Raw genomic sequence first — 16,585 nt, forward strand, 5'->3', positions numbered from 1 at the left:
TTGAAAAATACCCATGTCACCTGCAGTGGCAGGCTGCCAGCAATGACGCCAATCAAGTGGTTTACTGGGACTTTTCTGACAATGCACAGCAGTAGCGTAGCCAGGAATTTGTGGGTGGGTGGGTATATATGACACTAGGTGGGCAAAAAAATTTCATCCACATATGACAGTTGATAGAACTCTGCCATCAGTGGCTGAGAAAGGGGATCCTCTTAATAAAACCCTGCTCAGTAATGCAAACAATTTGGAAGACGCACGCACCAAATTCAGATCCAGCCGTTAAAAATAAAAATCTGTCCTCCTTAGCCACGATAAGAAGAAAACTAAAAGTGTGGCCTTACAACTTTTCAAAAACACAGAATAAAACAAATAAAAAAGCACATTTAACTGGCATGGTACCACCCAAACGGTAGACACCAATAATATCCTATGGTGAACAACACTGTCCAGTGAATGTTTTTCTCACTCTCTCTAGCTCTTGCACAGTTCAATGTTCTTAATCTGCATGACCTTAAGAAACCTCAGGCCTATTACTAAATTACAGTAAAGGAATAAAGCACATAAAATGTATAAAAAGAAAAGGCAGTGTCATTGTATGTTTTGTAATTAAACAGAATATTGTTTAGTACTACAGTACACTGAATTATATAAACATGTATACAACAGTTAAGTTTATAGATAAATTGCAGTTTTACAATAGAGTTTTACATTACTTTGCAGACCATAAACAAGTATATACAAGTAGCTGAGACTAAGAGAAAGAAAATATTTCCTTACTGTTATTGTAATCAAATCACAAGTTGTTGTGGCTTTGTGTTGAACATTGAAATGATTTCATCATAGTCCAATTATTTTGTCAGTTTTCTTTTAAACAACAGCAGTGACAAATTGTTCAAGAGGCCCGTGTGCATTAATGTCCTGTTGCTTGTTTTGATGCACTTGACAGTCGAAAAAAGCCACTCATTCTACTGTCCTACTCGTCATGGGCAGAGTCGAAGAAGACTGTACACGTTGGGAAATATGTCTTTTGGGCAGCTGTCCAAAACTTTGATAAGGGATGGATAGCAAGGACCCTCATTTACCTATCAGTTAAGCTGTTGTAAAAAAGTCAGTTCTGCTTTCTCAAAAAGTGCATGATGGATGTATTGCTGCTGTTTGACCAACCAAGGCACTGGAGGCCTTCATTATTATCATTACTACTAGTAGTAGTCCTAAAAACAACTGTTCAGCTCTTGAAGTTGTCTGTCTAAAACATTGTCTCTATAATAGCCATAAATCAGAGTTGCTCTGAATAGATAATGCTTTTTCCAACAGTAAGTTTGATGACTTTTATCAAATTCACCAGCTGAATTGTCTCTGGTTGCACTGAAACTGTCTTTAAGTCCTTCGGTAAGATCAATACAACAGAGACGATGATCTTTGGTCGAGAAATCACTGATGTCAAATAACTTGGAATATTACTAATAAAAAAAAACATTATTGTTTGCATTTTCTGTAGTAGGAACTCTGCATCAACTATAGTCTGACCTATGCTATCTGTGAATTCAGTGAGAGTTTCCAAAATAGTATCAGAGTTAAAACTTTTATGTACAGAGCCAGTCTTCGAGGTATTTCAGGTGTCTGTGGCTTTGATGACCGCAGATAAATATGCTTTGCTAGATTGAAGTTTAAAACATAATTGGCTCATGAGTTTACAGTCATTAAAACCAGCCTTGATGAACCAACCATTCATGTTGGTGTCACAGAAATGGCAGCATAGTTGGCAAAACAAACATTTCTAAATTTGATGTACTCCATCCATTTAAATCTTTCAAACCACAGGTAACATTTCTGTCCCACTTATCAGTTTTTGTAGCCAGGGTAGGGAAGGATGCAGGATCTGTGATATCCTGGGTGAAGTTCTCCAGGCTGGTTGTAAGGAAGGTTTCTTTGGCACTGAAAGCAATTTTTGCTTCCATTTGGGAGACGAGCATCATCTCAGTTGACTGGAAAACAGGACTTTTTGTTCCTATCTGGAAAGGGAAGGGTGATCTCCTGGATTGCGGCAACTACACTGCTCTTGTGCTGGGTGAGGTTCTTGCTAGAGTCATCCTCAATGGGATCTGTGATCACTTGCTCACCTAACAGCAACCGGAGCAGTCTGCTGTTACGCCTAAGAAGTCTACCATCAACTGCATCCTGGGACTGAGGGTACTCATGGAGCACAAACATGAATATTGGCAGAGTTTCTTTGTAGTCTTTCTTGATTTTCATAAAGTGTTTGACTCAGATGACCGAGCTGCACTGTGGGACATCCCAAGACTTCAAAGGCCCCATGGTGTTAAGTCCAAGTCTGACTCGAGCTTGGAATTCTTTGTAAGTAAAGTTGAGCCAGATAACGAAAACGATTCACTTTACAGTAAGACTGAATAACTCTCAGGACTGTATTCTGCTGTCATCTAGTGGATGCAGTAACCATGCTCAAAAATCATTAATATTTCTATGCATTCTGCCACTTTATGCTAACAGTATAGTGCCTTTATTATTCATGTATAAGGCTGAGCCTTCAACCAAAAACATGATGGCATACAAATAAAAAGTCGTAAAGCCGCTTTTAGAAAAAAAACTGAAACTGAACCATTACTTGAATCGACAATAGTGATGAAAATGTAAATGTGAAAGTTCCAGTGATAAAGATGTTTGATTTCGGCTTCATACAACTGCTGACAATCCTACACATCCTCGTTACTTATTTATCTGTAACCCCAGTCTAAAGGTGTCTGGTGGTCATGATTATCTGGATTATTTATGACTGTTTGTTGATAAATCTGGTGGAGAAAAAAGTTGTTGAAAACAACCACTATGCTGTGCAGCAGTAGTGTAACCAAAGCTGGGCATAGATAGGCGATCACCCACTCACTGGGAGACCCCTCCAACCCAATTAATTTTCAAATAGAAATATATATGTAATATACTGTATATATATTTTATGTAAAACAGTTGTGATGTTTAGATGATGGGTTATTCATTAACCCATGTAACATAAATGTATCAATATTTAATTTTGTAGTGATAGATGAGCCACCGTCACAGCCTAGATTGCAAACATTCAGGTCAGGCTAGGGAGCGTGCATTGGTACAGCTCATTGTCGTACCCACCACACAACGAAATGGCTCTGGATACTGCAGACATGCAGTCCCACTTCCCGGAGATGACCATCTGTCTGTCGCAGTCAGGTATTACATGGGCGTCCCCTTGGCCAGGTCCAGCCACTCAGATCCTCAACAATGAGGATCTTATGAGCAGGATCACCCTGAGGAGATTGCACCCCATGGCTGTAGTGCCATAACTCACTTTCCCTCACAATGCAGATAATGTGCCTCATTTGGGACTCCATGAGCACCCACTCGTTCAACACAAAGTCAAACCAGCAATACAAAAGCTTTTTCTGAAGAGGCCATTACCAAAGGAGTCCAGTCTTGTCTTAAATCACTGAATAGCATCCATGTCTCGCAACCATATAACAAAACAGGAAGCACCAGGACTTTAAAGACCTGGACCTTAGTCCTTTTGCAAAGATATTGGGAGTGCCATACATCCCTTTCCAACAACCTCAAGATATCCCATGCTCACCCAATCTGTCTACTGACTTCTTAGGAAGAATCACCAGAGACATGAATATTGCTGCCGAGGTATGTAAACCTCTCAACGAGGTCGACATTCTCTCTGCACACAGACACACTGCTGATGGCTGTGCCCAAGAGGATCTTGGCTTTTTATCCATGACCCTCACAAGCCCAGACACTCGGACTCCTTCCTCAGTCTCTCGTGAGCCCTTATCAGAGCCTCCATTGACTCCATGAAGGTCATGGCATTGTTGGGAAAGTCAAGATGAGTGAGTCTTTCTTCACCAACAGATGCCAGACAGCTGCAGCTGCTGGCCCCCACGACCCTGCCGAACATGCAAGCATTGAGCACACCCCTGATGAATCACAGAATCAACTGTCAACTGCCTTCATTCTGCTTACAGCTCACAGTATCAGTGTACAGGCTGGCTATGATAACCAGCAACTTATCATTGCATCACTTAGCATCAAAGTGATAGCATTTAAACTAAAATCAATTGAAATACATTGACTGAAGATCTTCACTGAATTAAGTGGCTTCTAAAACCAACTGGTAATAATTTACCTATGTCATATTAAAGGGATGAAAACTTAATTCAACCAATTATTTTGTGTTTTATATTTGTAATGAATTTCGATCACTTTAAGGTATAGGTTTACCTTGACATTAACAGTTTTTATTTGTGGTATTCCATTTAAAAAAAAAGTTGAAGTTGAATCCACAGTGATTCAATGTTGTGTAAAATGTGAAAACCTCCAATGGGCAGAATACTTTTTACAGGCACTATAGATATGGGTCATTTTAGTAAGAGTTTCATTTCAATATCAATATGTAGTATATGACATAGTTATAATAATATGACTAATCTGGAAGGTTACTGTGTAATACACTCTAAATCTTACCTTATCTAAGAAGAGCATTGCTTACCCTTAAAGGTAACTAATTTGGGTTAGGCTGCCATTGCACAACATGTAATTTGTTATAAATGAGGAATCAGCCATTATTCCATCAGAACCATTACCCAACTTGACTACAGGCTTTATATTACATGTTAGCTTTTTGTCAGCTGCTTTCATCAATTCTATTTCAGACCAGAGGATCATTGTTGAATGGATGATTTATATTCAGTGACAACTCATTAATTCATTCCACACATTGTAGGAAACCCAGTACTGCTACTGTTACTGATGTTTTCTTGCCAATGTACCTCATATACTGTACACTAGAAAATGTGTGCAAACACATGAATCGAGCACATGATGAGCCATTTTAAATAGCACTTTCTGTATAAGAATAGACATATCAAATCTGAAAACAGTTCTGCTTAATAAAATGGCCACTCAGATTCTTTTGCACATCCATTGCCGTCATCATCTTCCATTTATTCTAAGGAAATTTCTGTGGATGGGAAATATCAAAATCTATAAAGATGCAGCTTATAAACAGCTCATATAAAAACAAACAGGTGAACAGTAAAGTATTAACAGCTGCAGTAAATTTACCATTCTTGAAGTACAGATCCTTGAAATACACCTTCCATGCCCTTTAATGTTTTACTCAAAACTAAATTTTTAAACTTAATACAGTGGAACCTCGGGTCACGACCTTAATTCGTTCCAAAACTCTAGTCGCAACCCGATTTGGTCGTGACCAGAAGTAATTTCCCCCATAGGATTGTATGTAAATACAATTAATCCATCCCAGACCGTACGAGCTATATGTAAATATATATATATATTTTAAAGATTTTTAAGCACAAAAATAGTTAATTATACCATAGAATGCACAGTGTAATAGTTTACTAAATATAAAAACATTGAATAACACTGAGAAAACCTTGAACAGAGAAAACTAACCCTGCAGTCTCTTTAAAAACAAGCCTGGTGCATTCTGCCTGCCTTCACGCTCTCTTTCTCTCTCAGGGAGAGACTGAACATGTGCGCAAATCATCAGCGCGTACAAACCTTTTTTTACAAAAATATACAGTGGTACCTCAGTATACGTCCGCTTTGGAATAAGTCCAACTTGGTATACATCCTGTTTGGACGAAAAAATTTTGCTTGGTATAAGACCTTTGTTTGTAATATGGCTCGCGTGCTATATAACACTATACGCTACACTACACACTACCCTTGTTTACCACTCTCAAGACAAAGCCACGATTGCCCATGAGCGTCAGTATGCCAGTTGCTAGCATTCAGTGAACAACCCACGCTATAACTCTATGTGAATTTTCACGTGATTTTGTGTTTTATTCGCATAAATTTGAATTGATTGTTGAAAAGTATGAAGGTGGCATGCGTATCCTGGACATGGCTGCTGCATACCGTATGCCAAGAATGACAGTATCTACGATTGTTAAAAACAAAGACGTTATTAAAAAGTAAAGTGAGGTTAAATTTTAATTTCTTTCATCTAATTGCTTTTGTATTTATGTATTTTAGTATTAAGCAGTGTTTAAATTATTTTATAAAACCCCATCAATGTATAATATGCCAATAACAATAGGATTTTTTTTCATAGGAATGGATTAATCATTTTCCTTTATTTCTTATGGTAAAATTTAATTTGGTATATGTTCTGTTTGGTATAAGTCAAAAGAGCTGGAACAGATTAAGGATGTATACCGAGGTACCACTGTAGTAGATGCAAAGCTGAAAGTACTGCGTTCATAGCCTGAGCGAATCTGGAAGTTTAAGGTGGATAAATGTGTTTCAACAAAATGAAGTGGGGGGCAATATTTTTTTAAAGTGTCATATTCTCTCTCTCCTCCTTCCTCCAGCAAGTTTCATCCCTCTTCCACCTGGCTCTGGTTTCTGGAGCTGCAGGAGCCATCCTCTTTTATACTGCACCTGGAAGAACTTCCGATGTCCTGTAAGCTTGGTCAAAAAGCACTTCCAATGCCCCTGGAATCCAACAGAGCTGAGTCACGAAATTCCAACTCCCAGTATGCCTGGTGGGAATCCGTGGTGCTCCAACAACCAAGGGGGGCTGCCATCTAGCAATCCGGGGCAGATAATGGCCCAACCACACTTTCTCCCTTTGTCCTTCCATTAAGGATGCAGCCCAGCTGAGCAAGTGCGCCAGCCATCCATCACAGTACACTGCCTTGAAAAAGTATTCAGTTCCCAAAGTGATTTTCAGAGTTTACCCTACAAACCTATAGTGACTGAGGGTAACATACAGTATATTAAAGAATGTTTCAGGCTGATCCACAAACAATGTATATCATGTCAAAACCAAAGAAACAAATTAAAGCGCTTTCAACAATTTTGTGAGAAGGAAAAAATAAAAATTGTGACATTTAAAATGTATTCATAACTTTCTGTAACTATAAGGCTAACTTTGCAGAGGTGAAGTCTATCACCTTCTGACCCTAACTAACTTACATACTTCCACCCATGTAGGATTATCTGTTTTCACTTCATTTATGAGGATGAGGTCTCTCATTAAGACCTAACATTATGGTGTGGATTTTCCAAAAAGTAAAACAAAATGAAGACAAAAGAGCATTCAAAAGAAGTCATGGAGATATAGGAATTATAGAGATGTACAAATCTGTGAGGAGTGCAACACCATCTCAAAGGCACTGAGTAGGCACTCAAAAAAAAAACTAAAAAAAAACTAAAAACTACAGCCACACAGTCAAGTCACTCTAAATTCAGTCGGTGATAAGGAATGGCACTTGTCATTCTTGTGAAGTGGATGTTCACAGCTCACCAATCTCCAAGGCATTTAACAAAAAATTACCTTTACAGACAGAAGAGTGGCGAAAAAGAATTTGCAAAATGTCATTTGGAAGATAAAAAAACGTGGTAGAAAGTCTTGTGGACTGGTGAGACAATTGTGGAACATTTTGGCTTGAACACTAAGTGGTCTGTGTGGCATAAATCTAACACTGCACCAAGAAACACCAATCCCACTGAAATAATGTGGAGGTTGCAGTACCATGTTTTGGGGATGCTTTTCAGCAACCAGGGCTGCATATAACATGCATTATATAATTGAGAAGGCAGCGAAACAATAAGAAGCGAGCGAGTGACATATACAACCATATTCATGAGTGCTGCTATTTCGGAAACAAAGCACGGTGTAAACCTAAAGTTTAAATTAAGTTCATAGACAGGCTGCCGCTGACATTTGTCATGCCCACGGGTAATGCGGGATACAAGTTTAATGAGAGGACGCAGGATATAAACTAGAGTTTTGATCACTTTGTAACTAAGTTAAAATTGCAGGTGAAGGGCTGTGTTTATGCAAATTCCGAGAGACTGTGTTTGTGGGGGATTGACAGTTAAGGCGGGTGGGGGTGTCACGTCATCATCTCCCCTCCCATTCACCTCATTTCGCTCTGAGCTGAGCTCAACTAACGCAGTGTTACGGAAGCGATTTTGTGACGCTGCCACAAAATACTCACAGAAAAATCCAAAAGTTAATACACACGCTGTCTCTACAATTTCTCCACACTAAATCCTCCAGGCACTACTTACAAAAGGTTACATTGACAATCATGTTACGTTATTTTTAAAATGTTTCCTTTTCTTAGCACAAGCACAGCTGAGGAGCTTCGATGCATGTGCTCCATAACGCGTTAAAAAATCACGCATTTAATCACACTTTGCATTACCAGCAAAGGGGAACTTCTGTCAATGCATGATTTCCTGGTACACAGATTACATTGATCATTGGTTTGAGAAGAAGTATGAAAAAATATGAGGTTAACGCAGAAAAACAGATCACCAATTGAAGCTTTATGAATAATCGATTCGCCATCAATAATTGTTTTGGTAAAGCCACACTCAGTGTAATCCTCCTTCCATTTTATAATTTTTCCGCCACTAGCCATGATTAAATTAACGGTAAAAAAGTACGAGCAAAGCGAGGGTCACTTATTCAGGCAGGCAGGCGTTCTATTTAAATTAAATTTAACTATATAAAGTCAAAACTTGTATATATAAAGTCATTCCCGAATATATAAAGTCAAAACTTGATTATATAAAGTCACTGTCGGAATAAAGTCAAAACTTGAATATATAAAGTCATTCCCAAAAAAATATATAGAGTCAAAACCTGAGTATATAAAGACGGCATTGGAATATTTTGGAATATATAAAGTCAGCGCTGGAATATATAAAGTCAAATCTTGAATATATAAAGTCAGCGTCGGAATATATAAAGTAAGCGCTGCAATATATAAAGTCAAAACTTCAATATATAAAGTCAGCGTCGGAATAGCCATCCATTTCCCAACCCGTTGAATCTGACCACAGGGTCACGGGGGTCTACTGGAGCCAATCCCAGCCAACACTGGGCGCAAGGCAGGAACCAATCCTGGGCAGGGCACATGCATCATTTTCAAAACATTAACCGAACAGTGTTTTTTTAAATAATTTTTCTGAATACAGGCGGACATGTCGTAATCACCACCACACGTTTTATTTTAACTATTTACAACAAATAAACTGGTCACACAGACCCAAATAATGGTCACTCAGACCCAGATAATGGTCACTCGGACCCAGTCACGTGCACAAACAACCCCCAATAACTCAGTCCTGGCCACAAATGCCTCTCTTCGGGCCGCCTCCACACCTCCTCTGTGCTTCGTCCTGCCTCCTCCCGACTCCAGCGCTGAATGAATGGAGACGGCCCCTTTTATAGTTCCTGGATGAGCACCAGGTGTTCCCGGCATTCCTCCCTTGGCCACGCCCCAGCATAGCGGAAGTGCCGGCTGTCCTCCCGGCAGCTCCCCGGGTGTCTCCCAAAGTCTTCCTCCCAGCACTTCCTGGTCTGGAAGCAACAGGTCTGTTGCTGGGTCAACAGGTCCCCAAAGCATTGGAGCACCTCCTGGCGGTGACCACGGGCCCCTAACAGGGTAGGGCTTCCATGCCCTCAACCCGTGGCCCCCAAAGCAACCAGGAAGGCGGCCCCCACGTGATCCAGGGTGGGCTTTGACCCTCTTCCGGTCCCTCACGGCGTCCGGGCCGGGTTGTTGCCCCTGGCATCCCTGACAGTATATATATATATATATATATATATATATATATATATATATATATATATATATATATGCCAGCAACACTCATGACAATGACAAAACAATTACATTGTCAATCATGTTAAGTTATTATTAAAATGTTTCCTTTTCTTTTTACTTCTTCGCCAAGCGTGGGCATTTTGCTATATCTCATATATATATTTATATTTATATATATATATATATATATATATATATATATATATATATATATATATATATACATATATACATATATATACATATACATACACTCACCTAAAGGATTATTAGGAACACCATACTAATACGATGTTTGACCCCCTTTCGCCTTCAGATCTGGCATTGATTCAACAAGATGCTGAAGGCATTCTTTAGAAATGTTGGCCCATATTGATAGGATAGCATCTTGCAGTTGATGGAGATTTGTGGGATGCACATCCAGGGCACGAAGCTCCCGTTCCACCACATCCCAAAGATGCTCTATTGGGTTGAGATCTGGTGACTGTGGGCGCCATTTTAGTACAGGGAACTCATTGTCATGTTCAAGAAACCAATTTGAAATGATTCGAGCTTTGTGACATGGTGCCTTATCCTGCTGGAAGTAGCCATCAGAGGATGGGTACATGGTGGTCATGGTCAGATGGACATGGTCAGAAACAATGCTCAGGTAGCCCGTAGCATTTAAACGATGCCCAATTGGCACTAAGGGGCCTAAAGTGTGCCAAGAAAACATGCCCCACACCATTACACCACCACCACCAGCCTGTACAGTGGTAAGAAGGCATGATGGATCCATGTTCTCATTCTGTTTACGCCAAATTCTGACTCTACCATTTGAATGTCTCAACAGAAATCAAGACTCATCAGACCAGGCAACATTTTTCCAGTCTTCAACTGTCCAATTTTGGTGAGCTCGTGCAAATTGTAGCCTCTTTTTCCTATTTGTAGTGGAGATGAGTGGTACCCGGTGGGGTCTTCTGCTGTTGTAGCCCATCCGCCTCAAGGTTGTGCGTGTTGTGGCTTCACAAATGCTTTGCTGCATACCTCGGTTGTAATGAGTGGTTATTTCAGTCAAAGTTGCTCTTCTATCAGCTTGAATCAGTCGGCCCATTCTCCTCTGACCTCTAGCATCAACAAGGCATTTTCACCCACAGGACTGCCGCATACTGGATGTTTTTCCCTTTTCACACCATTCTTTGTAAACCCAAGAAATGGTTGTGCGTGAAAATCCCAGTAACTGAGCAGATTGTGAAATACTCAGACCGGCCCGTCTGGCATCAACAACAATGCCACGCTCAAAATTGCTTAAATCACCTTTCTTTCCCATTCTGACATTCAGTTTGGAGTTCAGGAGAATGTCTTGACCAGGACCACACCCCTAAATGCATTGAAGCAACTGCCATGTGATTGGTTGATTAGATAATTGCATTAATGAGAAATTAAACAGGTGTACCTAATAATCCTTTAGGTGAGTGTATATATATATATATATATATATATATATATATATATATATATAGATAGATAGATAGATAGATAGATTGATATGACAACAACACTCATATCAATGACAAAACAATTACATTAACAATCATGTTACGTTATTTTAAAAATTTTTCTTTTCTTTTTCAAGACTTCTTTAACACACTACTTCTCCGCTGCGAAGCGCGGGTATTCTGCTAGTTATTATTATAAACTAAATACTGCTTACAATAAGGCATGTAAATGGACAAACAGCCTGAGGCATATCTAGAAAAATACATGGAATTCTAATATTGTGGCAAGTTAGATTTTTCTAGATAGAACGCTAAAGATAAACTGAATAGTAAAAACTAGTAAAAACAATACATCTTTATTACATTTATGATGTAATAGATTTGTATATCTGTAGCATATTTAAAATACTTGTGCAGCCAAATTATTTAAGTTTTTAAAATTATTTTCCCAATAAGCAATCTGTTTTCATTTCATGTAAACATTGTTGGTTACAAAACCTTAAAATAAATAAAATATTGTGACAAGATTTGCCTCCATTTCATTCACTACAGCCAACATTTTAATAAGGATGTATTTATTTTAAACATGCAAGATGCCATTGCTTTCCAAATCAAATGTAGAATGATGAATGATCAGTTGCACGCCTCATTCTAACACTGATTTGTGTAACCAGCATACCTACAGTATACTGTATATAACCCATGGTCAAGGCAAAATTAAAAAAAATGATGAGGCACAATTGAAAACTAAAATTAATTATACATGCATACCTCCTCTTCCCTCTTCTGGTATTGAGGCATTTGAAAGCACTCTGGTGTTTCTACTTCCTTTAAAAAAATGTAAAAGGAATAGATACAGATTAATCATTTGCAGATTTTAATTAAAAAAAGTCACTTAGACATGGCTACACAGAACATAATTTCAATTTTCAGGAAAATTAAAGATTCTCACAATTTACTGATTGATAATACATATTGACTCAATTTCACATGCTCAGTGTAAATGTATGAAAGATATGAAGAAAGTATACGCATTGTGTAAGTAACATTAAGATGCTTCTGAGGGCTTTGCAAGTTTTGTAGCCCTCAATCGACAGTGTACAGTAGGTAGGTTCTAGAAAATTCTCATAACATTTCGAAGTTGCGGGAGTCAGAGGCTATCCCATTGGGACTGGGCAACAGACTGAAAATGTTCCTAGGTGGGACTCTAGTCCATCACAAGGACCACTCTCACCCACACACCATATTCATATACAGTGACAATTTGCCTAAATAAATAAAAAGACTTTTGTAATTAATTCCTTCTGTGCTTGAGTATATCCGGCCATAGCAACTTTTATGAAATGGGACTTCAGTTATGACAAATGTTAGGGAAAAACAGAAGTGAGAGGCAAACTTTATTAGAGCGAAAGAACATTATGGATATTAGGTAATTGAGACTCTCTGATGGCTCTGATTCACTAATTAATTCATCTATACTTATTTTAACTAGCTAAGTTGTACTCTGCTGGTCATGCTCTCTTTCTCAGGGGTGAGGGGTTGATTTGTTTTCGATCCTACTTTTGTTAAAATTATCAATTAAGATAAAAAAATTAGGTAAGACACAATCTAATGAGTTCTTTCTCTCAGTACAGATACCACAACTACAGTAGATACTCTTAGTGCTGGATAAACCACTGACACTGTCAGAATTACTAGGTGCTATGAACTCACTTCAAAAGAGGGGAAGCAGCAGGCAGCGATGGCTACCCAGTGGGATTTTGTAAGAAAAATTTTAAAAATAAGTTAACTCCAGTATTATTAGCAATGTTTACAGAAGCTAAAAACAACAAAGTTCTACCTCAAACTTTTCACCATGCATTAATTTCAGTCTTTCTAAAGAAAAATAAGGACTTACTACAATGTGAATTGTACAGATCAATCTTACTCCTGAATAATGACATTGAGATACTCTCCAAAGTTCTAGATATAAAGATTGAGAAAAGAGCTTCCTTCTGTAATATCACAGGACCAAACTAGATTTATTAAAGGCAGACACTCATCTTCCAATCTTCAATGTTTGTTTAATATAATACAGTATATTCACCAATTAAATCTAACAACCCAGGGATCTTACTATCTTTGGATTTAGTGACATGGTAGAAAGGGACTACCTTAAAAATTGCACAAATTTGGGTTCAGTCTAAACTTATGTGGATGGATCAAATTACTCTATACTAGTCCAGTAGACTCAGTTCATATTAACAACATTATTTCAGACTAGTTCAAACTAGCACACAGTACTCGAAAAGGATGTCCCCTATCACCATTGCATTTTGCAATCAACATTGAGCCATTGGCTGTTTACTTTAAAAATGCATCAGACAAAGGGGACTTTCACAAAAGGACTTCAACAGAAAAAAAAATTATATGGTACTGCATATTTCAGACCCACAAAATTCCATGCCAGCAGTCCCAAAAGCACTAGGAGATTTTCAAAAGATATATGGACTCAAAATTAATTTGAATAAAAGTATGCTTTTTCTAGTCAACACAATGCTAGACAGACAGACAGACATACATAATTAATCCCAAGGGGAAATTCACATAATCCAGTAGCAGTATACGGATACAAAAAACAATATTAAATTCAAGAGTAATAAAAATGCAGGTAAAAACAGACAATAACTTTGTATAATTTTAGCATTTACTCCCCCGGGTGGAACTGAAGAATCGCATAGTGTGGGGGAGGAACGAGCTCCTCAGTCTGTCAGTGGAGCAGGACAGTTACAGCAGTCTGTCACTGAAGCTACTCCACTGCCTGGAGATGACACTGTTCAGTGGATGCAGTGAATTCTCCATGATTGACAGGAGTTTGCTTTGTGCCCGTCGCTCTGCTACAGATGTGAAACTGTCCAGCTTTATTCCTACAATAGAACCTGCCTTCCTAACAAGTTTGTCCAGACGTGAGACATCCTTCTTTATGCTGCCTCCCCAGCACACCACCACGTAGAAGAGGGCACTCACCACAATCGTCTGGTAGAACATCTGCAGCATCTTATTGCAGATGTTGAAGGACGCCAACCTTCTAAGGAAGTCAGTCCACGTCCCAGTGCCTCTTGCACCGTTCCCCCAAATGTCCAGGCCACACAGTCAAAATGCCTCTCTCTTGGCCGCCTCCCGTCCTCTCTCTAGCTCCGTCCTCTTCCACCCGACTTCCACCAATGACTGGAGGGAGGCGGCCCCTTAAATAGGAACCCGGATGGGCTCCAGCTGCTTCCCGGCACTCCTCAGAAGACACGCCCCAGTGTGGCGGAAATGCCGGCTGCGCACCCGGAAGCCCTTCGGGTGTCCCCTGTCTCCGCCTGGTGTGGCGGAAGTGCTGGGCTCCAGACTTCTACAGGCACCGGGGTGCCGCCTGGCGGTGGCCACGGGTCCCTACAGGGCTGGGCTTCCAAGCCCTTTACCCGAGGCCCCCAAAATAACCAGAGCAAACGCCCCCTCACGGTCTGGAGGAGGCACAATCCCTCCTCCGGTCCTCCTAGGCGTCCTGGCCGGGCTCCCGCCCCGGCCGGATGCCACATATATATATATATATATATATATATATATTGTGGACACAACCCGGACACAGACAGGCGGACATGTTGTAATCACCACCACACATTTTATTTTTACTATTTACAACAAATAAACTGGTCACACAGACCCAAATAATGGTCACTCACACCCAGATATTGGTCACTCAGACCCAGTCACGTGCACAAACACCCCCCAATAACTCAGTCCTGGCCACAAATACCTCTCTTTGGGCCGCCTCCACACCTCCTCTGTGCTTCGTCTTGCCTCCTCCCAACTCCAGTGCTGAATAAATGGAGACGGCCTCTTTTATATAGTTCCCGGATGAGCACCAGGTGTTCCCGGCATTCCGCCCTTGGCCACGCCCCAGCATAGCGGAAGTGCCGGCTGTCCTCCCGGCAGCTCCCCGGTTGTCTCCCAAAGTCTTCCCCCCAGCACTTCCTCGTGTGGCGGAAGTGCTGGGGCAACAGGTCCCCAAGGCATTGGGGCGCCTCCTGGCGGTTACCACGGGCCCCTACAGGGTAGGGCTTCCATGCCCTCAACCCGTGGTCCCCAAAGCAACCAGGAAGGCGGCCCCCACGTGATCCAAGGTGGGCTTTGACCTTCTTCCAGTCCCTCACGGCGTCCCGGCCGGGTCGTTGCCCCTGGCATCCCTGATAGTATATATATATATATATATATATATATATATATATATATATATATATATATATATATATATATATATATGCCAGCAACACTCATGACAATGACAAAACAATTACATTGTCAATCATGTTAAGTTATTATTAAAATGTTTCCTTTTCTTTTTACTTCCCCACTGCCAAGCGCGGGTATTTTGAGATATATATATAGATATATATATATATATATATATATATATATATATATATATATATATATATATATATATATATATATATATATATATATATAGATAGATAGATAGATAGATAGATAGATAGATAGATAGATAGATAGATAGATATATACACTCACCTAAAGGATTATTAGGAACACCTGTTCAATTTCTCATTAATGTAATTATCTAATCAACCAATCACATGGCAGTTGCTTCAATGCATTTAGGGGTGTGGTCCTGGTCAAGACAATCTCCTGAACTCCAAACTGAATGTCAGAATGGGAAAGAAAGGTGATTTAAGCAATTCTGAGCGTGGCATGGTTGTTGGTGCCAGACGGGCCGGTCTGAGTATTTCACAATCTGTCAGTTACTGGGATTTTCACGCACAACCATTTCTAGGGTTTACAAAGAATGGTGTGAAAAGGGAAAAACATCCAGTATGCGGCAGTCCTGTGGACGAAAATGCCTTGTTGATGCTAGAGGTCAGAGGAGAATGGGCCGACTGATTCAAGCTGATAGAAGAGCAACTTTGACTGAAATAACCACTCGTTACAACCGAGGTATGCAGCAAAGCATTTGTGAAGCCACAACACGCACAACCTTGAGGCGGATGGGCTACAACAGCAGAAGACCCCACCGGTACCACTCATCTCCACTACAAATAGGAAAAAGAGGCTACAATTTGCACGAGCTCACCAAAATTGGACAGTTGAAGACTGGAAAAATGTTGCCTGGTCTGATGAGTCTCGATTTCTGTTGAGACATTCAAATGGTAGAGTCAGAATTTGGCGTAAACAGAATGAGAACATGGATCCATCATGCCTTGTTACCACTGTGCAGGCTGGTGGTGGTGTAATGGTGTGGGGGATGTTTTCTTGGCACACTTTAGGCCCCTTAGTGCCAATTGGGCATCGTTTAAATGCCACGGGCTACCTGAGCATTCTTTCTGACCATGTCCATCCCTTCATGACCACCATGTACCCATCCTCTGATGGCTACTTCCAGCAGGATAATGCACCATGTCACAAAGCTCGAATCATTTC

General features: G+C 40.0%; 1 protein-coding gene across 17 annotated transcripts in view; it reads right to left on the reverse strand.

The window, feature by feature from the left end:
- The window catches only part of LOC120529466 (putative POTE ankyrin domain family member M), a 232,022-nt gene that overhangs the window by 16,624 nt on the left and 198,813 nt on the right, over nt 1-16,585 (reverse strand). For all 17 annotated transcript variants that reach the window (XM_039753296.1, XM_039753292.1, XM_039753282.1 and 14 more), the window contains one exon: nt 11,894-11,950. In XM_039753296.1, coding sequence (XP_039609230.1) covers nt 11,894-11,950 — 57 coding nt within the window. The remainder of the gene's footprint in view (nt 1-11,893; nt 11,951-16,585) is intronic.

This window comes from Polypterus senegalus, chromosome 5 (assembly GCF_016835505.1).
Source record: "Polypterus senegalus isolate Bchr_013 chromosome 5, ASM1683550v1, whole genome shotgun sequence".
Classification (NCBI taxonomy): domain Eukaryota; kingdom Metazoa; phylum Chordata; class Cladistia; order Polypteriformes; family Polypteridae; genus Polypterus; species Polypterus senegalus.